At 43.6% G+C, this 24798-nt stretch overlaps 1 protein-coding gene across 5 annotated transcripts in view; it reads left to right on the top strand.

The window, feature by feature from the left end:
• XPO6 (exportin 6) overlaps window positions 1-24798 on the top strand; it is a 111364-nt gene that overhangs the window by 79421 nt on the left and 7145 nt on the right. For 4 of the 5 annotated variants that reach the window (XM_082429319.1, XM_082429317.1, XM_082429316.1 and 1 more), the window contains 8 exons: window positions 7109-7268; window positions 10381-10473; window positions 13758-13902; window positions 15559-15705; window positions 16614-16803; window positions 22348-22503; window positions 23473-23587; window positions 23763-23934. In XM_082429319.1, the coding sequence (XP_082285445.1) occupies window positions 7109-7268; window positions 10381-10473; window positions 13758-13902; window positions 15559-15705; window positions 16614-16803; window positions 22348-22503; window positions 23473-23587; window positions 23763-23934 (1178 nt within the window). The remainder of the gene's footprint in view (window positions 1-7108; window positions 7269-10380; window positions 10474-13757; window positions 13903-15558; window positions 15706-16613; window positions 16804-22347; window positions 22504-23472; window positions 23588-23762; window positions 23935-24798) is intronic. The other variant, XM_082429320.1, reaches the window with a different exon arrangement.

Here is a 24798-nt window from a genome sequence, read left to right as displayed (position 1 = left end):
TGAAAATCTGCAGTGATTCCTAAGTCCTTTTTCTGAGACATAATTGATAACTTAGAGCTTCTTATCTGAGAAGGATAATCTGAATGATTTTTCCCTAAATGAAATATCATATGCCTGCTCTCATTGCCACCCATTTACTGGCAATTTCACAGTGCTCTTGGCTCTTCCAGGTCATTTCTAAACCTCATCCCTAGCACTGATCATTGGTGCATATACTCCAGTGGCAGAACCTCTCAGGCCAGAGAAATCCTTATTTCCTGTTTTAAAATGAGCTCTCTTATCCATGACAAAGCAAAAGCCAAGTTTCCAATACAAAGGCTATTAAAAAATGGAAACTCTGAGTACATTTTGTTCCTTGGTTCCCATGGTCATTTACCCCTCATATAACCTCCATGCTATATTAGTCAGCCTTACTGCCTCTTACCAGAAACTACGTTCTCTTTCCCCTGATGGGTTATGGCCCGTTCCTTTCATTTGCATTGACCTTCTCCCGGCCTGAATTCCAGAGCCTGTGAGATGGCAGTCTTACTCTTTCCTCTGCTTCTGCTGATCCTTCTGCTTCCACTTCCTCAGTAAAGTCCAAGGCAAAACATGCTGTCCCTGTGCTAGGTACGTCAGTCACTGTGCCTCCCTTACCCCTGGGAGTCATCCTTTGCCCTCGCTGTTTGTCCCTTTTGTGGTTTGAGAAATCCTCAAAGCCCTGTTGTGCCCCTAGTGTGGCATTTGTGTCCTTATGTGGCTCTCAGGTATCCATTTTGTAGGTGATTGGCTTCTGCCACTCCTTACTGAGATCTTCCCTCATTGGGGCAATATTTCTGCTCTAAGCAGCCCTGTTAATTTTTCTGTTTAGCTGTGCAAACTTGCCTGCCTAAGAGATTGCTCCATCTACAATATATAGATTTCTGGACTTAAATTCTTTGTTCTGCTTAGGTTCGTTGATGACTTGTTTGTTCTGTCAGAGTGGAATACCTTAAATGCTAATTTTTATACCTTTATCTCCCAGCCTCCCCCACCTCAAAAAAAAAAAAAAAAAAAAAAACCAAATTATATTTAACATTAAGATGTTTCTTTCCAGGGCAGTGATTTGCCAGTGAGCTGTTCTTTGGATGTGGCTTAGGGTACATCTAGACAGCTGCAGGGTGACTTGCTTTCTGTAAGATAGGACTTCAGTGTGGCCATGATATTTTCTGTCTCTGAAACCTGTACGTAGCAGTGTTCTCCCCTGCAGGCTCCACTTTGCGGATGTTCTGTGCTGTTGACTGGAGGAGGGAGGGAACTAAGCCTTAGCCAAATAGGAGAAAATGTGGGTTGATCTGAACAGCTTTTCACAGTGGGAACTCTAGCCTGCCCCCTCAGGTTGAGGTGTGGTACCTTGCATGATTTTTTGGTGGTGGTGGTAGTATGTGGTTTCCAGGCTGGGGGGCAGGGGCTGGAGACTGATTTAGGGTACTTACTGCCTGTATGTCTGTCTGCCTTGCAGACGGAGCAGGGAAGAGCCAACTGCCATTTTGATTAATATGAACCTTGGATGGCACATATGTATTAAGTTGAATTATATGGAATTGCAGTTTTCTTAGGTCAGAAACAGTCAAATATCAGCAATTTCATATGGTTCAAACTAATAGTTTAAGACACACATAGCAGTTGCGAGCTGTTTTTCATTCTAGGTACTGCTTTTTGTCAGACAAATTAGGGTCGGTTTAGAAGGGAGTGGTCAGGATGGCAAGGATTCTCGAGGGAGGGTGACACAGAAAATGGAAGGGGCCCTGGGGTGTATTTCAGCCAAGAGGAGACTGGCAAGAGTGTGACCCCTCTCTGCATATCTCCCCAAGACTGTCATGTGTCAGCAGGCTTAGGCTTGTTTTTCTCCCCTCAAAGGCCGGGACCAGGGGTAATAAGGAGCAATGGCCCCTGTGTTTTTGACGAAGCTGTCCAAAGATGGAAGACTCCCTCAAGAGGCATTGGGCTCTCTAGTATTCAGTTGAGGTGTCCAAGAAGAGGCTGGAGGGGCAAGGCTGGGGGAAGGCCATGCTTCAGATGTGTGTGTGGATGCAGGGGCCAAAGGGGAAGAGGGGCAGGCCTGGTCACTATGACTTTTTTTTTTTTTTTTTTACATCTTTATTGGAGTATAATTGCTTTACAATGGTGTGTTAGTTTCTGCTTTATAACAAAGTGAATCAGTTACACATATACATATGTTTCCATATCTCTTCCCTCTTGAATCTCCCTCCCTCCCACCCTCCCTATCCCACCCCTCTAGGTGGTCACAAAGCACAGAGCTGATCTCCCTGTGCTATGCGGTTGCTTCCCACTAGCTATCTATTTTACGTTTTGTAGTGTATATATGTCCATGCCACTCTCTCACTTTGTCACATTTTACCCTTCCCCCTCCCCATATTCTCAAGTCCATTCTCTAGTAGGTCTGTGTCTTTATTCCCGTCTTGCCACTAGGTTCTTCATGACCTTTTTTTTTTTCCCCTTAGATTCCATATATATGTGTTAGCATACTGTATTTGTTTTTCTCTTTCTGACTTACTTCACTCTGTATGACAGACTCTAACTCCATCCACCTCAGTACAAATACCTCCATTTCGTTTCTTTTTATGGCTGAGTAATATTCCATTGTATATATGTGCCACATCTTCTTTATCCATTCATCCAATGATGGACACTTAGGTTGCTTCCATGTCCTGGCTATTGTAAATAGAGCTGCAGTAAACATTTTGGTACATGACTCTTTTTGAATTACGGTTTTCTCAGGGTATATGCCCAGTAGTGGGATTGCTGGGTCGTATGGTAGTTCTATTTTTAGTTTTTTAAGGAACCTCCATACTGTTCTCCATAGTGGCTGTATCAATATACATTCCCACTAACAGTGCAAGAGTATTCCCTTTTCTCCACACCCTCTCCAGCATTTATTGTTTCTAGATTTTTTGATGATGGCCATTCTGACCAGTGTGAGATGATATCTCATTGTAGTTTTGATTTGAATTTCTCTAATGATTAATGATGTTAAGCATTCTTTCATGTGTTTCTTGGCAATCTGTATATCTTCTTTGGAGAAATGTCTATTTAGGTCTTCTGCCCATTTTTGGATTGGGTTGTTTGTTTTTTTGTTATTGAGCTGCATGAGCTGCTTGTAAATCTTGGAGATTAATCCTTTGTCAGTTGCTTCATTTGCAAATATTTTCTCCCATTCTGAGGGTTGTCTTTTGGTCTTGTTTATGGTTTCCTTTGCTGTGCAAAAGCTTTTAAGTTTCATTAGGTCCCATTTGTTTATTTTTGTTTTTATTTCCATTTCTCTAGGAGCTGGGTCAAAAAGGATCTTGCTGTGATTTATGTCATAGAGTGTTCTGCCTATGTTTTCCTCTAAGAGTTTGATAGTGTCTGGCCTTACGTTTAGGTCTTTAATCCATTTTGAGTTTATTTTTGTGTATGGTGTCAGGGAGTGTTCTAATTTCATACTTTCACATGTACCTGTCCAGTTTTCCCAGCACCACTGATTGAAGAGGCTGTCTTTTCTCCACTGTATATGCTTGCCTCCTTTATCAAAGATAAGGTGACCATATGTGCGTGGGTTTATCTCTGGGCTTTCTATCCTGTTCCATTGATCTATGTTTCTGTTTTTGTGCCAGTACCATACTGTCTTGATTACTGTAGCTTTGTAGTATAGTCTGAAGTCAGGGAGCCTGATTCCTCCAGCTCCATTTTTCGTTCTCAGGATTGCTTTGGCTATTCGGGGTCTTTTGTGTTTCCATACAAATTGTGAAATTTTTTCTTCTAGTTCTGTGAAAAATGCCAGTGGTAGTTTGATGGGGATTGCACTGAATCTGTAGATTGCTTTGGGTAGTAGAGTCATTTTCACAATGTTGATTCTTCCAATCCAAGAACATGGTATATCTCTCCATCTGTTTGTATCATCTTTAATTTCTTTCATCAGTGTCTTATAATTTTCTGCATACAGGTCTTTTGTCTCCTTAGGTAGGTTTATTCCTAGATATTTTATTCTTTTTGTTGCAGTGGTAAATGGCAGTGTTTTCTTAATTTCACTTTCAAATTTTTCATCATTAGTGTATAAGAATGCAAGAGATTTCTGTGCATTAATTTTGTATCCTGCTACTTTACCAAATTCATTGATTAGCTCTAGTAGTTTTCTGGTAGCATCTTTAGTATTCTCTATGTATAGTATCATGTCATCTGCAAACAGTGACAGTTTTACTTCTTTTCTGATTTGGATTGCTTTTATTTCTTTATCTTCTCTGATTGCTGTGGCTAAAACCTCCAAAACTATGTTGAATAATAATGGTCCCCATGACTTTTAAGCTGTCTTATGACCATCTACTAGGGAAACATGATTTAGGGTGGTGTTTTGGTTTGGTTTTTAAAAGAGAAACACAGAATGTTTTCCTTCATGCTTAAAATATTTAAGAACCTAGTTCTTAGATTGTACCTAAGGGTACCTAGTTCTTGGTATTTAGTACAGTGAGTAAGTTGAAACCAACTCGTCAGGGTAGATAGAGCTCCGTGGGAGATGGGGTGGAAGATGAGGATGGGTGCGTGCAGGGAGAGTGAGGGGCTACTGATGCGGATTCAAAACCTGTCCACGTTGCTCTCTGAAAGAAGAGCTGGCCTCATCTCTTTTGAAGCCTGTACCACCACCACATCCAGTTCCAGGGTATGTTTTTCTTAAGGGTTTATTTCCCACAGAGCCCTAAGGCTTGGTTGGTGTGCATACAGGTGGAACAACAGGTTTTCATTTACTCTGGGCTTCGGTTCCATAGCAGTAACCCTGAACATCCTTGACATTCAGAAGGCGTGTAACTGTGGCACTTTTGTTAACTGGGAGAGGAGAGGAGAGAGGCATTTTTCTCTCTCATGTGACCAAGCACGACCAGAACCACTTCTTGGTTCTGTGTGTTCTGTGGGCTCCTCTGGCTGGCGGTGTGGGACGCTCACCCTCCTGCTCTGACTAGGCGAGCTGGCCCACCCTCCTTCAATGCCCACCCAGCGGCCTTGGCAGGGCTGCCTGAGGCTGAGAAGCCCACTGGGTGTTTCTGCACCGAGTCTCTGCTCTCCACGGGGAGTGTTGCAAGCGGACACGTGATCGGGCAGGTCAGGGCCGGCTTTGTCACTGGCTCTCTGCTTGAGTTGCCCCTTCCTTTTGTTCTTCTGCTCCTTGGGGTGTGACCCACTGTAACAAGCCCTGATCACAGTGTCCCCTTTTCCAGGCTCCTGTCCTTCCTTCGGGGCTGTCACAGGCTCTCTTCCAGCCTCAGCACTTGGAAGTCAGTGTAGGAGCTGAGGCATCGAACTTGCTGCTTCACCCCTAGTCTTTTAGGTGTCATCCTTCCTTTTTCTTCTCTACCGGTGTCGCTTACCCATATTCACGTTTACATAGTGAAGTGAATGCTCCCAAGGGCAGTATGAGAAAATTCAGGCCCCCAGGACTCTCTCTGCTGCTCTAGTTAGCTCTCTGTTCTGTGTATCGAATTCAGTTGTACATCTGTGGTCACTCATTCTGTACCAGGTGCTGTGCTGGCTGCTGGGCAGAGCCCCTCACCACGAAGGAGTTCACAGTCAGTGAGGAGACAGACTTATAAATCAGTAGTTTATCTCCTTATGTGCACGGAGTGCCCTGGGGGGATGTAGGAGGGGAAGTGAGTTCCCTCTATTGGGGGAGTGGGGAGGGAAGGCTTTCCAGGAGAGGCGATACTTAGGTGAGCCTGCAGGCTATATGAGGGCCATGAGGTGTGCGTGGCCAGAGAGTGACGTGGGGACTCCAGGCAGAGACCGCAGCTTGTGCAGAGGTGCAGAGACGAGGCACCAGGGAGTCATCAGTGGGTCCAGGTGATAGAGTGGGATCAGAGGAGGAGGTGAAGTCACAGAGACCTCAGCTGAGGCTGGGGAGGTTGGGATTTTCCCTTTTGGCCAGAGGGAGCCCCAGAAGGGTTTGGCACCTTGCCTGCTGGGAGCTTTGTGCTTAGATCTGGGTTCTAGGAAGGTGCCGTGGAGCGCCATGGGGGGAGGTTCCTGCCTCCAGCAGAGTAAAATCCTGAAGTGGCAGTGGCAGGAGAAGGTTTGAAAAGTATTTAGGGAGTGGATGGATTGCAGGTGCCTTATGGCAGTGATCTTACTGTTACTGCCCCTCCCTCCCTCCTCCTGGATGCAGGAGGAGGACTTGGTCAGACGGAGAGCGCTTTCTCTGGCTTGGCAATAATTAATATATTTTGTAGACCTGTGTGGGGAGAGGGGTCCAAAGGGCAAGGAGGTGGCTGAATTGAGGATGTTGTTGCCCTTCATCTTTGTTTCCTCCTTGCTCAGCTTGAAGAAATGTTGAGGGAAAGTTTCAGGCCTTAGAAAATCACTAGCTCTTTGTTATTCATTATTAATTACACACACTGAATAATGTTTTATAGTTAATAGGGTTTTTACACATTCTAATTCAGCCCTTACTAAAGTGAATTAGATAGTAGTGCTTGTTTCCATTTTAAAGATGAAGAAACTGAGACTTAGAGGGCTCTCTGAGGCACAGAGCTTGCACATGGCAGGGAACCTGTGTCTTCTGAATCCCAAGTCCTGTGCCTTTGGTCCATACGGTGCTACCTGTGAACCTGGGGTGGAGTGCTGAGTGCACCCTGTTCTTTGAACCCTGTCAGCCCATGGAGACTCCATTCTGCACCAGGACCATTTGCAGAAAGCCCGCAGAGTCGCATAGGCTTAGCTTAGGAGTCTAGCTCTGCCCTGGAAATACGACCCATGTTAGGCAAGTTACTGGGCCCCCCTGGGTGTGTTTCCTTGTATGTAAAATTGGCGGTGTCATTCCTCACAGGGTCAAGAGGAATCCAGTCATGGATCAGATCGGTCCATGTGAGCACGGCCCGGGCTGTCTGTTGTCTCTGTTTCTCCCTCTGGCCTTGGGTGCATGTGGGTCTGGCTGTAGGTGGAGCCTGCCCAGTTTCCCTGCTTGGTACTGGGAAGCAGCCTGTGGGCTGCTATGTTTCAAAAATTGGTTTTGCTGAATGTAGCTTGCCTGGATGAGCAGTTACCTGTAGTGGTAATTAAAGCATGTTCTTCCTGTTGAAAAACCATCTGAAGTTTTATGTTCCAGGACACAGGTTGAACATCACAGCAGAGAACGACTGCCGGCGGCTGCACTGTTCCCTGCGAGACCTGAGCTCCCTCCTGCAGGCTGTGGGCCGCCTAGCCGAGTACTTCATCGGGGACGTGTTCGCCGTGCGCTTCAGCGACGCCCTCACGGTGGTGGAGAGGTGGGTGGGCAGTTACAGCATGGAGCTCAGCTTACCTGCTTGTGTGAGGAACAGCTGTTGCCAGGCAGCTGTGCTCTGGCGCCAGGTGAATTGAGGCTCTGCCACATACAGGGGAGTGTGGAGCAGTCACTGACCCTCTCTGAACTTCAGGTCCCTCATCTGTAAAATGGAGTGGACGTAGTATCCTGTAGGTGTATTGTGAGAATTACATGAGGTAAGGCACTGAGCACAGGGCCTAGTGTGTAGCAAACAGTAAATATAAGCTGTTATTTCATAGAAGATCTCATATTTAAAGACAGGAATAACCTCAGAAGAAACCAGGTGAGGTCATAAAGAGACATGAAGAAAGCCGTATTAATAAAAGGACAAACAAGTAGGCAGTAGGCACTATCCGAGTAGGCAGCCAGATGCCAGAGGTGGGACCTTTTCTGGTCCTTTTAGAATGGGACTGGTTTTTCCAGTCCTCTTAGGGTCCTGAGGATTTGAAACTGGGCAGCTTCCAAGGCTGACCTGAGGGGTGGATCCCAGCCTTCCCACCACCAAGTTCCTTTTACTACTTCTTCCTCGAGGATCCCCCACAGGGTTTACGGCTGCATTTGTTGGAGACCATTTCCTACTACCTAGTCTGCCCCCTCCCTTCTCATGAAGTCATACATTTAAAAAGTCATATGCTTAAAATAAAAGTGACAGGAGGTTTTCAGATCATTTCAAGGTAACCAGTGAGTTGATTCGATCAAAACTGGGTGGGTGTGGGTCCAGCCGAAAGTTGAGAGACACCTGGTGCTTTCATTTACCCAGTAGCTGTATCGTTGGTAACACATGAGGGGTAGCTGGGGCTCAAGCCTAATTACTTGCATGCCAGATTTTTTTTTAACTGTTACTCTTAGCTTAAAAGCAGTGATAACTAAGAATTTTAAATAAATCTTGAAAAGCCAGATTAGTATTAATAATAAAAGCAGCATACAGGAGTAGGAAATTTTTAAAAGTAATTTTGTACATTTTCTTTCATTCTGTACTTTGAGGGACAGGTATCGTCATTTTATCTGAGTAAATTCTGACCCAGAGAGGGTGAGTGCCTTACCTCAGGTCACACAGTTCATGAGTGGGAGCACAGGTACTTTAACCAGTTTCCTGAGTCCAAATACTGTGTGCTCTTTCCAAACCACAGAGCTTCTACTTCAAGTTCTTTTTCCTCTTTTTCCTGCATTAGGCCTGTTTCCGCTGATGGTTAGTAGGAATAGAACATGTCCTTCTGTCTGGAATCTATATTTAATTTAAACTTAAGCAATATATTATATCCATCAGTCATTTCAACTTCATAGTGAGATGACTGTTCAGAGATCCCGGATTGCTATTTTATAGGTCCTTATATATACATCTTTGTGCACTGCTTAGGTTTTCAGGCTCAGTCCATAAAGATACTTTGCTGTTTTGTCTTCATCTAGAATAAAGTGTGAGAGAAGCCTCCTTGTTATGGCTATGTGATCTTAATAGCCACTGTGATTAGCAGTGTTTTCACTTACAGGTTACATAAAACAAACCTAATATTAAGATTGCTAAACATAGAAATATTAAAAGATGTTCATTTTTAGTGTAGAACAACGTTAAAGAATGCTGTTGAATGAAGAAACAGAATGTAAAGTCGCATGCGGTATGATTTCACTTATATGGGGTACTTAGAGTAGTCAAAATCATAGCGACAGAAAGTAGAAGGCTGGTTGCCGGGGTGGCAGGGGTATGGAGAGTTATTATTTAATGGGTACTGAGGTGCAATTTTACAAGATGAAAGCGTGATGGAGATGGATGGTGGGGGTGGTAGCACGTTGTGAATATATTTAATACCACTGAACTGTACACTTATTGTATGAATGTGAAAAATGTGGGGCAGCTTAAAGAATTAAATACTGGCTGCGCATTGGCGTCTTACTTATTGATGGTGACTGATTTGATGCCTAGTATTGCCACCGCCACACCCCGCTTCCTAGGACTTCAGATTGAGAACCCTTGGCTCTTTTACCCTTATTTCCTTGACTGACTGGAAATACGTCTTTCTGACTGCTCCCCAACCCTGAATAACTTGTGGCTCAAGCTTGTGGTTTTTTAACAAAGTCCTGCTTTCTCCCCGCCATCAGAGAAGAGCATTTTTCAGAGTATGGTCCACATGCATCAGAGTCCCCTGGCTGCTTTTCAAAGATGCACATTTCCAGACCCCCCTCAATGCTAGAGTCAGTCTGTGGGGCAGCACCAGCGAGCTGCATTTGTAATTAGTTCCCCAGTTGATTCTTATGCTCAGTGAAGTTTGAGACTCTCCTCACTGTTGGATTGGGGGAGAGAGACATGCACCGTCTTCCCTGGCGTCCCCCTCAGACCTGCCCCCAGGTTTCCTTACAGAGTAAGCACAGAGAGAACCTAGCCAGGTCTCTAGTGTTTTTGGTTTGTTTGTTTATGTTTACTCAGAAAGGAATGTCTGTCTCTAATGAAAGATGCATTTCCCATTTCCCACTAGAGCTGGCTATTAGTTACTGTATTTAATGTTCGTTTGTACTGATATATAGTGAGCCCTTGGGCAACCAGTGGGCTCAGTAACTTGCTTCTCAAAGAATTGTGCTTGAAGTTAAAAATTCCTTAATCTATTTTAGAAACTTTTGTGGCCTCCCAACCCCCAACCCCATTTCAACTCTTCAGAAAGTTAAAAAATTGTGTAGGAAATACCCATAGATTCTACAGTGAACATTTTGCTGTATTTTCTTTGTCATATACTTATCCGCCTGAAACATTCACTTTTTTTCTAATTTTTTTTATTGTGGTAAAATACACATAGCATAAAAATTTCCATCCTAATCATTTTTATTGTATATATTGTTACATTACATTATGTTCTCTGTGTTGGATATTTATATTGTTTTCAATGTAAGTAACGCTTTAGTTGGTATCTTAGTATATAAATCTTTATGCACATCTCAGATTATGTCTTTGGGATAAAATTGAAGACCTGGTCTGGATTCTTTTTGATTGAAAAGAAGTCTGTCCTCGAGACCTTGGTACCTAGTCCATTTTGTCTATTTTAGTCCATAAGCTGAATGTTTTTTCTTGTATTCTTCTTTGCCAACAGGCTGGTCAAAGTCACTTTGTATGGATCTCAGATAAAATTGTACAACATTGAGACTGCCGTGCCATCAGTATTGAAGCCTGATCTCATTGATGTGTAAGTATAGTTAGATGTTCGTGTATTCTCAGAAAGACTTTGTTGTCTGGCCCCAAATGATTTTACAGATAAAAAGGGACTGTAGTGGCTGCCATGAAAAGATGAAAATCTCCCACCTCGAAACCTAGAAAGAGAAAGATTGTTTGATGATATCTCGGGGCCGGGGTGGTTGGAGTGAATGGAATTCATCGGGCAGATGAGAGCTGGCAGCAGAAGGTATATGGAGTAGGCATTTCAGGAGGAAAGAACAGCACAAGCCAAGCCACAGAAGTGTTCCAGAGTCACACAGTTAGGGACGTGGTGAGCAGTTGGTGTGGCGGGAGGCGGGGCTGGATAGGCATGTTAGGGCTAAGTGTTTCACCTTGAATGCCATGACTCTTACCCTGTAGACCAGTGACTGAAACTGCAAGGTACAGGAGAATTGCTTGGGAAACATATTCCCTCAGAGATTCTGATTGTAGCAGGATGGCATAAGCCTCGGGTATTTGCATATTAAACAAGAACCTCAAGTGATTTTGAAAGCGGGGCATCCAGGGACCACACTTTGAGAAACTTTACAGACAGTGAAAAGCCATTAGGAAAGTGACATGTGGAAGGGATAGAGGAATGGGGACTGGAGATGGGGCCATATCCCAGAGATTACACTGCCCAGGCTTGCTCTAGACTAGAGCAAGGAGTTGGCAAGCTATGGCCTGTGCCAAATCCAGCCCACTGCCAGCTTATGTAAATAGTTTTATTGGAACACAGCCATGCCCATTCATTTACGTATTATCTGTGAGCTGCTTTGCACTACAGTGGCAGAGTTGAATAGTTCTGAACAAGAGTGGATAGCCTATAAAACCTGAAATATTTAGAGTCTGGTTTTTGCAGAAAAAGTCTCTGACCCCTGTTCTAGAGCATTCTTGAGCTTCAAATTAGATAAATAATAGAAAGAGAGTCTTATTTATATTTAAATATAAATAATATTTATATTTTCTTACTTTAAGGTACTTAGTACCTTCTCTTACCTAACTTATTTTGAAAAAGTTCAAATCTATAGAAAAGGGGAAAATAGAATGAACACCCATATACTATACTCTCAAGCTAGATTCATCAATGATAAATATTTTGCCACATTTGCTGTTTTTTGTTTTGTTTTTTTTAATAAATTTATTTTTATTTATTTATTTTTGGCTGCATTGGGTCTTCATTGCTGCATGCAGGCTTTCTCTAGTTGTGGCGAGCTACTCTTCGTTGCACTGCCAGGCTTCTCATTGCGGTGGCTTCTCTTGTTGCAGAGCACAATCTCTAGGTGCATTGGCTCAGTAGTTGTGGCTCGCGGGCTCTAGAGCACAGGCTCAGTAGCTGTGGCACACGGGCTTAGTTGCTCTGCAGCACGTGGGATATTCCCAGACCAGGGCTCAAACCCGTGTCCCCTGCATTGGCAGGCGGATTCTTAACCACTGCGCCATCATGTTTTTTTTTTCTTGTGCTTCTCTCTGTATACACAAGTGCACACACATACATTTTTTGTGTGTGAACTGTTTGAAAATAAATTGCAGACAACACATCACTTCACATGTATATCCTTCAGCATGTATCTCCTAGGAACATTCTCCTATGTAACCAAAATACCATTATCAACACTCAAAAACTTTCATAGATACAGTAATGTCATCTCCTATTTTTAAGTGTATATGTATATATATTCCGTATTCAAATTTCCCTAATTATCCCAAGAATGTCCTTTTTACATATATATCTATAGACATACATATTTTGGATCCGAGTTCTAACTAATGAGTCACACATTATGTGTGTCTCCTGTAGCCTAGACCAGTTCCCCAAATTGCGTGTTTGGGAGGGGTGGGGTGGAGAGAGAGACTGACTTTCTGGAGATCCAGATCCTAATTTTTTTTTTTTTTTTAAGAAAATCTTAATCTGGATTTGTCTAGTTGTTTTTCTCTGTATTCGATTGAGGTTAAACATTTTAGCAAGAATACTGCATAGGTGATGACATGTCCTTCTTGCATCGTATCTAGAGGCACTTGAGGTCAGTTTGCCCTGGGATTGTTGATACTGAGTTTGATTTTAAATAGTGTCTGCCTATAACCTAGCTACATCCACTGAAAGCTCCTAGAAGCAGTGGCACTCCAGTAGCAATGCTACCTCTAGTACTCGGGCTCTTGGTTTCTAAAATACATTCTCCATCAAAAGGAACCAGAGTTCCTTGGAGAAATGCTCCAAGTCTGGGGCAGGTTGATCCTGGAGAATCTTGTTGAGTCAGTAAGGAAGGTTGGGAACATATGAAAAGGATATAGGGACTAGCTTGAAAGGGTTTTTCCTGGTCAGACTTGACAGTGTGATCATCAAGAAATAATGAGTTATAACATATTGAATATAAGGCATCCATATAATTTAAAAGAAAGAAAAAGATCAGGGAGGGAAAGCTGTTTTTTACAGAAGAGTACAGCTAATGAACAGAAAAAGAAAGATAGAAGTAGAAAAACCACTAGTTTGCAACCACCAGTATAAGAATGATTTAGGCAGGGTTCCTCAATGGGTGTTTGTTGGGGAATGGTATATTTATTTAGAGTCTCAAAGTATCACCCCAAGATTGCTTACTAATTTTTTCAGAAAAGGGAGAAATAACCCATTTAGGTTTATTAGAAGGTCTGGTGTTTTGTAAGCTCTGAGACAACTGCCTCACTTTTAAAAAGATTGATTATTTATTATCTTTGATGAATTTTGAGCTTTTATGATGTATATTTTGTTGTGTGTATGGTGCAGTACAAAATTGGCAGAAACCAAACATAGTCTTTGCTACTTCAAGCCTCTAGCCAGATACCATGTATGGTATGATGGAAGCTTAAATTTGAGAGACTCATATCAAAGCTTATTTATAAAACTATAATTCCTGGTAGTTTTCTACATCCTGATTTGTAGCTATGGATATAAAATTTTTACTAGTTCCCAAGTCAACACATTATCACTTAAGTTCTTTGATTCTGTTTTTATTATTTACCATTCTCTCGGCTGAGCTCACGTGTGTCACAGAAAGATTGAATGAGATCTGATAGACATTTACTAACTGCCTTCTGTGTTCCAGGCAATGGTGGCAATATTTAGACGATGGGTTTTAACTTTTAGGTACTACGTGAGCAAGTAAATGGTTTCCACACTTTCACGTGTGTCCTAGAAATAGTAAATGTGATGGATGGAATTCTTCCCTCCCGTGGAAACAAGTTTAGTGATAATATATTTTGAGCATAACCTTTAAAATCGCGTCTTCTCTCCTTTCGCAGGCACGCTCAGTCCCTGGCTGCTCTGCAGGCTTACTCTCACTGGCTAGCACAGTACTGCAGCGAGGCTCATCGGCAGAATACGCAGCAGTTTGTTACGCTCATTTCCACCACCATGGATGCAGTCACACCCCTGATCAGCACCAAGGTCTTGAAACAGCAAAGGCTGCACCTTTTCTCTAACTCCACGTCTGTCCTTCTGTTCATATACCCGTTTCTTATAACATTAAAATACCACAAAGCATTGGACCCAGTTCTTAACCGCTGTGATAGAACTATGTGTATTTCATGTTCCTTTTTAGTTGTAGTCCATACAAATTCAAATGTAACTATTTTTTCAATTTTCTAAGTCCCACATGAATACATGCTCATTGTCAAAAAGTAAAATACTGTTCCAATATACGGACTAAAAAATTATGGTACTCTTGAATCCCTACCTTCAAAACATTTTCCTTTCCAAGGGAAGCACTGTCAACAGTTTGTTGTATATCCTTCAGACTTTTTCCTGTTTTCACATACTGCATAAGTAAAAGTTTGTAGATAGTTGGAGAGATATCTTCAGATATCTTCTTTTGCTTAACATTATGCCTCGGAGACCTTTACACATGTCGAGCAAGTTCAGTTTTTCAAATTGACCAACGCTATTCTGTAGTGGGGGCGTATAATGATTTTTCTGTTGATGGAAATTAGATCCTTGTGTGTACATCCTTGTAGGGTAGACTCCTGGAAGTGTAATTGCTGGGTCGAAGGTTATATCCATGTAAAATTAGATAGATTCTAAGTCGTCCTCCAAGAAGACCACCAATTTATATTTCTAAAGCATATACTTTTTTTCTTTTCTTTCTTTCTTTTTTTTGGGTGGGGGGGTGGTAGTTTTAATCATACATGGCATCCTGTACCACTATTAACAGAACACGGTATTGTTTTCTGTAAATTTTTGTTATGTTTGTAATTGTAAATGAGTTATGATATCCTGTGAGGGGTTGTTTCAAAACTTACCTACCCATTGCTGGTATTTTACGTTACCTCCGCTTGATAAAAAGTCACTCTGTAATGAATAACTCTGAAATGTGTGTACTCATGAATGTAGCTTTGTCCTTTTAGGTAATTTTCTTAGAACAAGTGGGATTATAGGGTTAAAAGTTAGGGATATTTTGTGGTTCTAGGAAATTATGTAATTTTTTTCCCTAAATTATTCTACGTGCCACTGACTCTTTGGTGTGTTGTTTTCACCACAGTCTTACTAGCATTAGGTCCTGTTTTCAAAGAGTCTTCTGTTTTGCCAATTTGAAAGGGATAGAATGGTACGTGAACCAAGGTTTTGATTGGCATGTTGAGGTGAAGGAAGTAGGCGAGCCTGGTGCAATTGATGGAGTGCAGAAAGCAGCGGGGGGAGATCTTGGCTTGATTGGAGCAAGAAGAGCGGGATGAACAATCCCCAGCTGTTTGAATGATATGCCAAGGAGTTTGCCGTGTGATTTAAGAGCTGACGGGAGCCACTGTAGATTCTTGAGCTGAGAAGTGACTGAGCTCAAAGATGCCGGTGACTGAGAATGGGAGGAACTGGGGGGGGCACGGGGGGGGGTGGTCCTGGCTTGAGGGCAGGAGTTATGGATGTGGCAAGGAAGAGGATGCCTTGTTGCTGGGCATCATTATAGGAAAAGTTATTTGAGCCAGAGCCTAGGTGGTATAATTTGGCATCCAAGAGCCATATTTAGCTCGTGGCTGCCTCACCAAGTTCTTCTAATACCAGTCTCACAGGAGATGTCGTGAGCTGACATATCATGTCCTCTTCCCTCGCCAGGTCCAAGACAAATTGCTGCTATCTGCATGCCATTTACTGGTCTCACTGGCCACCACTGTGCGACCCGTCTTTCTGATCAGCATCCCCGCAGTACAGAAAGTATTCAACAGAATCACCGATGCCTCTGCCCAGCGGCTGGTTGATAAGGTGAGGCCTCAGGGCTACCCTGGGGTCCCCAGAGCCGTGTGGCTCAGGCTCAGGGAAGCTGAGGAGAAGAGTCTAGCCTTTCTTTTTGCACTTAGAGCTTACAGGCTGTGCTAACATAGATGGATTTCTTATATGCATGGCACCGATGCAGCCTCAGTGCTCTCTGTCATGACCTTCCTAACACAGTCAGTGTGCTGATTCACACCACACATAAAATGTTCCTCCCAAGAGGCGTGGAGAGTGTGCTGCTTTGAGAGCTGGCAATTTGGCTGGTGTTGGGAGAGTCCTCTTTGCATTCTTTCTGGTTTAAAACAGTCTGCTTTTGTTGTTAAATGTTTGTTTTCTTAGGGTTGAGACACTCCAGACAAGTATATTCCCCTAAAGTCCTCCGGGAGGCTCAGGCTAGAAGTTTAAAAACAACAAAACAGGGGTGGGGTCGTAGGGGAGTCCAAGCAGTTACTTAAAAGCACCTGGGATGTGAATGTATTGCTTCTGACTTGACGCCAAGGGCACATTGACTGTAAGAGACTCGTACCAGCACTGTTGTGAGTAGCTTCTCGGAGGGTGTCAGAAGCCGGCAGCTGAGGGACAGGTTGGATTCAGTGTCTGTGATTTCTCCCTCTGTGATGCTTCAAGTACTGAATTAGAGGGGAAGTGCCAGCACTAAGAGTGATTGTGGAGGCCGGCCCTGAGATGTGCTAGACCCAGATTTGGTGTTTTTGCCTCAGTTTCTCTTTTCTCCCTGGATTATCTGAGTTGGACCAAAGTCCCAGGCCCAGGTTTTAAGAAAGGAGCCTGAGGCCTGAGCTCACTGTGTGCGGTAGGTACTGAAGGTTGTGTCAGGCACAGCCCCTCTGCTGCCCACGTTGCTCGTAAACTTCTGATGGATGCCTTGGGGTCTCTTCCAGGCTCAGGTGTTGGTGTGCCGAGCCCTCTCTAATATCCTGCTGCTTCCATGGCCAAACCTCCCAGAGAATGAGCAGCAGTGGCCTGTGCGCTCCATCAACCATGCCAGCCTCATCTCTGCGCTCTCCCGGGATTATCACAACCTGAAGCCCAATGCTGTCACCCCGCAGAGAAAGATGCCCCTGGATGACAGTAAGTGGCCTCTAGGCAGGGGCAGCCTGGGGAGATAGGTAGGGCAGGCATCATTCTTCCTTTGTGGCAGATGGGATTTGCATCTGGGGCTCATGGGTGAATTCATCTGTCCACAGTCACGCAGCTGCTAAGCAGCAGAGTCGTACTCGGGGGTAGAATCCTGTTCGCCTGTGGAATTCAGTGAGCACATCAGATGAACCTGTTTCCTGAATGCAGGTTGCCCCTGTCTCTTATTTAAAATGTCCAAAATAAGGAAAACATCCATTTAAAGGCATTATTTGATGATGCCTTCCGTGGGTAAACATCCTACAGTGATTCTTGATCCATTTCAGATACTTGTATAAGCAATCAAAGCAGTTCACTTCTACACACTGGGAAACATGAAACTATCTTTTGAAACCGTTTCTAACCTTTCTCCAAATATATTTAAGAGGCTTTGAAAGAGCTTGGTATCTTCAAGTTTGATTGTTTATATTAAAGGAGGAGGAAAAAAAAGAATCAAGAGAACTCAATAGTTCAAGTAGAAGGCATCAGCTTTCTCTGAAAAATCTTCCTGAAATAACAAATATTAAAGAAATATTTTGAAAATACAGTCTATTTTCACAGAAAGAAAATAATAGAACATTGCTGATATCAACAAAAATGCTTTGTGAAATGTTAGTCATATGTACTCAACATTCTTTAAAAAAAGCATTACTTTTATAATTAGAAATATTAACATATGCTAATTGTGCAAAAATACTAGAATGGTATACAGATGGAAAAAGAAACTCTTAAATCTCACCATTTTTAGTATTTTAGAAAGTAACCTTTTTAACCGTCTTACTGTTATCAGCCTTAATAATAATATACCGTAATAGCCAATTATTTTACCAGCAAAAGTGAGTTTATTCGGGAATAGCCAGAGGAATTGCAGTTCTCAGGATATGAGGACTATGGCAGACCATAGGCAAATCCAAAGAACTAGGAAGGGGAACTTGCTTTTATAGGGTAAAAGGGGGAGTTGCTAGGGGCTGTAATAACCAGAGTCCATTGGAGGAACCTGGGAGTCCAAAGTATAAAGTCTTCTCACTGGTTAGGCTGCTACAGTCTGTGATTGGCTGGACTGTCTTCAGGTGGGAGAATAGTTTTCTTCTTCCTGTGGGATAAGTAGGCAACACCTTCCTATTTGGAGTAATTGACAGTAATACATGGTGGGGCATGATAGCTCCCCCTGCAGACCTGTCCTGACTCCTGGTCTAGCTAAGGTTTAATTCCTCATTGTCTTCCCTTTTCTATTTGTAAGAATATTTTATAGTTATATAGCTGCATAAGAATGGCTGGCTTAATGAGGGCATCCTGTGTGCCAGACTCTTGCCTTGGCGATCTTACATCCTCATCAAATATCTGGCTGTGCCAACATCAACCTTCAAAGTCTGGTATTTGTCTGAATCTCGTTCTAAGTGTTTTACATTCAGTAATTCATCTAATTCTAGTATCAGCTTTATGAGTTAGGTACTGTTAATTATCTTGATTTTATCCATGAGGAAACTAAGGTATGTGAAGATCGAGTAACCTGCCTAGGGGTTCCATACAGCTATTGTGGAATCATGTTTTATAAAGCTTAATGGTCTTTTCTCACTTTATCTTGCATGTACTTATATCAGGTAGCATAAGCTAGGTTATGCTATGTGGTACCAAACAACCCCCAAAGCTTAGGGGCTTAATGCAGGTAGAACATCTATTTTCTTGCTCTTACTATGTGTCCAGCTTGCGTCAGGGGTTTGGGGAGGTTGTTCTTATTCTAGTCACTCGGGGACCCAGGCTGATGATGGCTCGGTTGTAGTCTGTGCTTACGTTGGGAAAGGAACATGGCGAATTGTGCAGTGGTTCTTAAAGCTCTTGCCTAGAAGTGATGCTTGTCATTTCCACTCCCATTTCATTGGCCAGAGTGAATGGTTATAGGGCCAGGGCTTAACTTCAGAGGAAGTGGGAAGTGTGATTGCCACCATGTGAGGAAATATTTGCTGAATAGCATAATGATTTCCACAGTAGACATAATGAAAAACATAGTTAACGTTTGTTGAGTGTGTACTCTGTCCCAGGCACTGGGCTGGGAACTTTATATACGTTATTTCCTCTAGCTTTCCCCTATAGCCCTTTGAGCTATGTCTTGTTATCCTCATTCTACAAGTGGTGAAATGAAGGCTGGAAAGTTTTTCCTATCCCAACTTTATACTTTGAAAAATTTCCAAACCTACAGAACAGTTAAAAGATTAAGTAAACGAGGGACTTCCTTGGTGGCACAGTGGTTAAGAATCCACCTGCCAATGCAGGGGACACGGGTTCGATCCCTGGTCCAGGAAGATGCCACATGCTGCAGAGCAACTAAGTCCGTGCGCCACAACTACTGAGCCTGTGCTCTAGACCCCGTGAACCACAACTACTGAGCTTGCGTGCTGCAACTACTGAAGCCTGTGCACCTAGAGCCCGTGCTCCGCAACAAGAGAAGCCACCACAATGAGAAGCTCACACATTGTAACAAAGAGTAGCTCCCGCTTGCGGCAACTAGAGAAGAAGCCCACGTGCAGCAATGAAGACCCAAAGCAGCCAAGAAAATACATGGTAGTAAAACAGAATTAAACCCCCATTCCAATTAAAACAACATTGTAAATCAACTATATTTCAATAAAAAAATTTTTAAAAAAAGATTAAGTAAATGAGAAACTGATGTCTTTCACCAGGATTCACCAATTGTTAATATTTTGCCACATTTGTGTTCTCCCCAACCTCACACACACTTTTTCTTTTTAACTGAGCCATTTAAAGGAAGTTGGTGACATCAACACTTTATCCCTGAGTACTTAACCTTTATCTTTGAGAACAAGATATTCTCTTATATTACCAGAACACCATTAACACAGCCAACCAAGCTGTGGAACATTGTTACAATAATGTTGTTTAATATATAGACCACATTTAAATTTTCCCTAGTTCTTATCAAACTGTCCTTTTTTGCTTTTTAAAAAAGGATACCTTCAAGGATCATGAGTTACATTTGATTGTCACATCTCTTTAGTTTCTTAATAAAGAAAAATATTCCTAGTTTTTGTTTGTCATGACATTGACATTTTTAAAGCGTCCAGACCTCTTTTCTTGTAGAAAGTCCCATAATCTTATTCTGTCTGGTTGTTTCCAACAGTTTTTGGCAGGAACACCACCCAGGTGGTGACGTGTACTTCCACTGCATCGCTTCTGTTTATCCCATTATTGGCGATGCTCAGTGTGATCACCAGCTTCAGGGAGTGTCTGCCAATGTCTCCACAATAAAGGTATCCCGTACCCCCTACCCCCCACCCCAGGCCTGGCCGGTGTACATTGCTCTGGATCACAGGGAAAGTGGTGGCGTCAGGAGTGTGATTTAGGTCTGACTGGCTCCAGATCCGTTGCTCTTCACCACATTGCCCCTTTCTTCTTCTTCTTCTTTTTTTAAAAAAAAATTTATTTATTTATTTGTTTGTTTGTTTATTTATTTTTGGCTATGTTGGGTCTTGGTTGCTGAGTGCGGGCTTTCTCTAGTTGTGATGAGCGGGGGCTACTCTTCATTGTGTTGCACAGGCTTCTCATTGCAGTGGCTTCTCTTGTTGCAGAGCACGGGCTCTAGGTGCATGGGCTTCAGTAGTTGTGGCACACGGGCTCAGTAGTTGTGGCTCGTGGGCTGTAGCACGCAGGCTCAGTAGTTGTGGCACACGGGCTTAGTTGCTCCGCGGCATGTGGGATCTTCCCGGACCAGAGCTCAAACCCGTGTCCCCTGCATTGGCAGGTAGATTCTTATCCACTGCGCCACCAGGGAAGCCCCCCGCCACCTTTTTTTTTATTATTATTAATTAGCCTTTCTTCTTGAAAGCAGTGTTTTTAATGGTTTTATAGCATCCTATCCTGTGGAAGTACCAATTTACATATTTCCAATTTTTGCATATTTAATCCATTTTCCTATTATTGCATATTTAATTGTGCTTTTAGTTTTCCACTTGCACATTTTTGTGAATAAATCTTGGTTCTTGTTTAAATACGCTCACATCAGAGGTCAGATTTTGGTCTCTTGACTCTGTTTGCCTTCCCTGTGCCTTGTGTGTTCTTGGGGAAGCGTCTGCCGGGTGCAGTTTTCCGGCTCAGTGAGCATCCGTGTGCTGGTAGTGTTGTGAGTGAATGGCTTCTTCAGGAGCTCAGTTTCTAGCATCCCTGTGACCAGCCTTGAGTGGACCAGGCCTGTTGCGAGCCATTGTCTTCTTTCATGCCCAGTCCTATGAGTGAGGTGGTATCATCTCTCCACGTTTTCAGATGAGGAAACCGAGATTCAGAATAAGCAGAGTCAGGAGTCAGGTCCCAATGCACCTCTAAAGCCTGGATTCTTTCTGCTGTCCCCTTCCCTGGAAGCTGCTGCAGCCCTCACAGAGTCTGGTGGGCTCGGGGTCAGGGCCACCCGGAGAGCCCTAGCAGGTGGAGGCTGGCTCTCAGTCCAGCTCCGGTTCCTCCTCTGGAGCTCCGCCAGGGTCGAGTCTGTCAAGCTCAGGCTGAGCCCTGTGGGGCTTCTTGAGGCAGCCGGTGGGAAGAGAAACCCCACAGGTGCTGGGGAGTGGTGACAACTTCCCTGTGCTGGATCTCCTGATACGTCAGGTGCTTTGCGAGAATCATTCTGAACCTTGTCTCTAATCCTCAAACAGCAACCCTGCAAAGGTGGGGGCTATTGGCCAACCCTGGTGTACCGATGAGGATCCTGCCCCCATGTGTAGCTGTGTTGACCACGTGCAATTCACATCCAGGCCCCTCTGACCCAGGCCCTTGCTCTGTCCTCTGAGATCCTGCCTGTTTGCTAGCCACTGCCTCTGTTTGCCCCGTGTGCTGTATGGAGTCATCAGTGAGCTCTTACATCAGGGGATTGTTAGAAGTATTTATTGTCAGTAACATATAATACAATATATATTACAATATAATATAATGCAACATAATAACAATAATTGTATATATTTTTTCAGGCCCTCAGGCCCAATAGACCAAGGGTTGATCAGGCAGTTGATTCCTTAACACAGCAGCAGTAGATGTGCATGGCAGGTGCTTGTGTGGATTACCGGGCTGGAGCCATGTCTGGAGTTGAAGGAGGGTGTTTGATCTGCATGTGTCCATTCTTGCCTGTGATGATTACCTTGTGACACTTAACATTCTCACTGGTCTATTCACCATCTTACAGTCTTGATTAAGTCCAAGACACCTAACCTGAGGGACATTTCATCTTCTCTGTGGACATGTTTCAGGTGGATAGAGGCAAAAAACTGAGCAGGCTGGCTGGCAGGCAACTGGAGTCCTGACAGTAAAAAGGGAACAAAAAAAGGAAGAAAAGGATGTAGAAAGAGAGATACAGAGAGAGATTGATAACTCACTCAAGAGAGACTTCTGTGTGATTGTCCTCTGAATAACTTTGCAGGTTTCTTCCCCTTCCCTGTGTTCCCTCTTACCCTGCTTTATCCTCAGACAAGTCATAACAGGCAACTTAATCTTGGTTTGCAGCCAAAGTGATTATCCACCAGACACTTAGTGTCTTAGAAGATATCGTGGAGAATATCTCCGGGGAATCCACCAAGTCCCGACAGATCTGCTACCAGTCCCTGCAGGAATCCGTTCAGGTCTCCCTGGCCCTCTTTCCAGCTTTTATCCATCAGTCAGGTAGGAGCTGGCCGCAGGCCTCACTGCTGGGTGGTGCTGACAAGGACCAGAGTAACTGCTTAGCTCTGCAGGGCAGGCCAAGTCAGTCGGTGGGGTTGGCCTAGATGGTGAAGGCGGAGGGCGGTTATGTCGTGTGTCGCTGAGTCACTTGGGAACATGAATGGATGGGAGTAAGAGGGGCATTGCAGCGGGACAGAGAACTTTTCTGATAGTTCCACTTATTTACTTACATGGCAAGGTGGATTTTGCTGAGATGCTTCACCTGCGCACACTGTCACTGTCACTCAGAGAGGCTCTCTCTGGGTCTCTGGATGTACTCGCCTGGCTTTCATGACCACTTACAGTGGTCTTGTTAGTCTTACGAGAGAAATATCCAGGGCTTCTCAGTCACTCAGATTACCCCTGAGTGTGTGTGGTTCAAGCCAGAGCGTACTGTACAATATGATTGTTTAGATCTGGAAGTGGAGCCACGCTAAATGTAACCAGTATTTTCTGCAGTTAATCTATTTAATAGCCCAGGGCCATGCAATCTGAGTACACCCTCACTGTCCACTTTCAGCCACTTGACCCTGGACCCAACTGCAGATTATCAGTCATAGAGAAGTGGCTGAAGCCCTCAGGGGCTGACCCAGTTCAGTAGTTGCATCAGCGAGTACAGAATAACCCACCTGCAGTGAGAATTCTGCGTGGCGCTGGGTGCTGGGCAGTGAGGGCGGCTTCGAGATGACCTTCTTTTCCTATCATGAGCCATCAGGCAGAGTTCTCTGTGCCAGAGCAGTTTTCTCAGCACATCCTTAATCATTTCCCACTTTCCATCATTGGCTGTGATGGTGTTGGGGAAATTTCTTCCAGCAGGAAGCCTTAGAGAGAAAGGATAGTGCAGATTGCAGAAGGAAGTGCATCAAGCCAAGGGCTTCTGTTTATCCCTGTGTACGTGCCTCTGATCATTTGCTTTGTCCCTTTATTTAGATGTGACTGATGAGATGCTGAGTTTCTTCCTCACTCTGTTTCGAGGCCTTAGAGTACAGATGGGCGTGCCTTTCACTGAGCAGATCATACAGACTTTCCTCAATATGTTTACCAGGTAACCACAGACCCGCTGTGTCCAGGGTTTTCAGACTCCACATGAGCAGTGGTGCGACCTGGCTACAAAGTGTGGGACTTTTTGCTCCTTTCCTTCACTTGCCACAAGTGTTGGTTTTCATGCTGCTCCCCAGAGAAACGTTTTCTTGGCTACTGTGTGCTTTCTCTGTCTGCAGAGAACAGTTGGCCGAGAGCATCCTCCACGAAGGCAGTACTGGCTGCCGGGTGGTTGAGAAGTTCCTGAAGATCCTGCAGGTGGTGGTCCAGGAGCCTGGCCAGGTGTTCAAGCCCTTCCTCCCCAGTATCATCTCCCTGTGCATGGAGCAGGTGTATCCCATCATCGCCGAGGTATGAGGGGCTGGGGTGGTCCCCTGTGCTGCCTCCTGCCTGAGATGGGGGAGGGAATGAAATATTGAGGAAAATGGGTTGTGTTTTAAAGCTAATTTGTTAGTTATTTTATTTTTCTTATAATTTTTTTTCTGAGAAAGAATGCCATTAGCTTAGTATGGTTTTTTTATATTGGTTGAGTTAATTAGAACTAATCTAGTGTAAGCATAACAGGTTAATTGTCACAAGGTTGGTTGGTAAGTAAGATCAGTGTCCCATGGCAAACAATTTAGAACTTTAGGTGAATATCTGGTTTTCTCCAGCAAACATAACAAATGTTGTAGTAATAACACTTCATAACACTTTCCTATTAAGAACTTTCATGATCTCAAGGATACAAAACAAGTTCTTAGAACCATTCAAAGCTTTCATCATTAGAAAGCTCTTTGTCCTTCTTAGAAAACAGCCACTCAGCATGACAAAATTCAGAATAAATATATATTTAACTTAAGTTTTCTGTAATAGTTACGTAAATAAGGGCTAACCTTCCTAACTGCCCAAACTAAGGCTTAAGTAAGTCCAGTTGCTTTGCATCATTAAACACACCTGCGCCCTCTGAGGATTCCTGCCATGGAAGTTGGTGCCCCCTGGTCTTAATTTAACTTTAATCAAAGCTGAATTAAATAGATCTGGGCCTTATAATTTTTAATTCTGCTGAGACCTGTGGAATAATGTGACCTGTCGTGCTCTTCAGTGACTTGGAGATTTTTGGATAAATGTGAAAATTATTGCTGAGCCTGCCTCCCTCACCCCCTCCTCTTGCCTGAGAAAGGAGACAGGCTGGGAGAGCAGTTAGCGCCACACTGTGCCTCCCCCGGGGTGCTG

The sequence above is a fragment of the Balaenoptera physalus genome, assembly GCF_965194825.1.
Source record: "Balaenoptera physalus genome assembly, chromosome: 16".
NCBI lineage: Eukaryota > Metazoa > Chordata > Mammalia > Artiodactyla > Balaenopteridae > Balaenoptera > Balaenoptera physalus.
This window is presented reverse-complemented; position numbering and strand designations above follow the sequence as displayed.